The sequence below is a fragment of the Gavialis gangeticus genome, unplaced genomic scaffold, assembly GCF_001723915.1.
Source record: "Gavialis gangeticus isolate Ggan-Ray unplaced genomic scaffold, GavGan_comp1, whole genome shotgun sequence".
Taxonomy (NCBI): Eukaryota; Metazoa; Chordata; order Crocodylia; family Gavialidae; genus Gavialis; species Gavialis gangeticus.
The window spans coordinates 731,332-732,315 of record NW_017729000.1 but is presented as its reverse complement, the minus strand read 5'-3'; the positions used below and the strand labels follow the sequence as shown (position 1 = coordinate 732,315).

The 984-nt window shown below is 65.8% G+C and overlaps 1 protein-coding gene across 2 annotated transcripts in view; it reads left to right on the top strand.

The window, feature by feature from the left end:
• LOC109289825 (glutamate dehydrogenase, mitochondrial-like) overlaps positions 1-984 on the top strand; it is a 10,737-nt gene continuing 9,753 nt past the window's right edge. Inside the window, exon 1 of one of the 2 annotated variants that reach the window (XM_019506054.1) lies at positions 1-56. Coding sequence is in view for 1 of the 2 variants with exons in the window: in XM_019506051.1 (XP_019361596.1) it covers positions 2-56 (55 nt within the window). In the remaining variant the exon portion in view is untranslated. The remainder of the gene's footprint in view (positions 57-984) is intronic. The other variant, XM_019506051.1, reaches the window with a different exon arrangement.

Sequence of the window (984 nt, the reverse complement as noted above, 5' to 3'; positions counted from 1 at the left end):
GATGGTGGAGGGCTGGCGGGCGCAGCACAGCCAGCACCGCCTCCCCTGCGAGGGGGGTGAGTGCCGGGCCTGCCCCTTCCCCTCCGGGCGCAGGGCAACGCCCGCACGCACGTGCCCCTGCCCCGGGGGCGCCTCGCGATCCTTTCGGGGGGTGCGGTGCAGTGTAGTGTGTAAGGTGTGCCAGCGTCACTGAAGACCAGGGCCTGACACGAAATTGCATCGTTATTCTCTGATTTTAAAAAAAAAATCACAAATTCTCTAATAAACCCCCCGTGATTAAAATGAGAGGCCCTGCACAGCCCCCTCTGCCCTGCTCATGCTCCTCCACAACACCCCCCAGCTGCCAGGGCTGTGGGGCCAGGGACCCACGTCCACATCCCCTGACGAGGCAGCAGCTGCTGCAGCAGAGCAGAGCTCGCCCCTCTGCTGCCTGCCTGCTGCGGGCTTGGGCTGGGGGACACTTCTGCCACCATGCACACTCCCAGGTCTTCACAGCCTGGCGGGTGCAACCTGGCAGGGCAGAGAGGGGCCACGCAGAAAAGGCGCTTGCTGCTGCAAGCTCCATGCTGCCCGGATGGCATGTCACCGCATGTGCAGCCGTGGGGGGGGGGCACAGGGTTTGCCCCTCATTGTTGCCCCACACAGGATGTGCATCACCGGGGCAGCACAGAGCTGGCAGCAGAAAGCACCTTTCCTGCACGGCCCCTCTCAGCTCTGCAGCGCTGGGCTGCAGAGGCCTCGGGGGAGGGCAGCAGGGTGGGAGCCTGAGCCCACATCAGGCAGCCTGCACCCGTCCTGTGCACAAATCTGGGGGGTACGGATCCCCACTGCCCCCAGGAGTGTGTGTAGTGGTGGGGAGCTGGCCCACCTCCCCGTCCCCCCGCTTACACGCACGAGCTGCCCGCAGCCCCGTCCTGCTCCCTGCAGCCCCTGTCACCACACGTTGTGGCCCCAAGCCCCATGGACTACTCAGCTGGGCAGCAG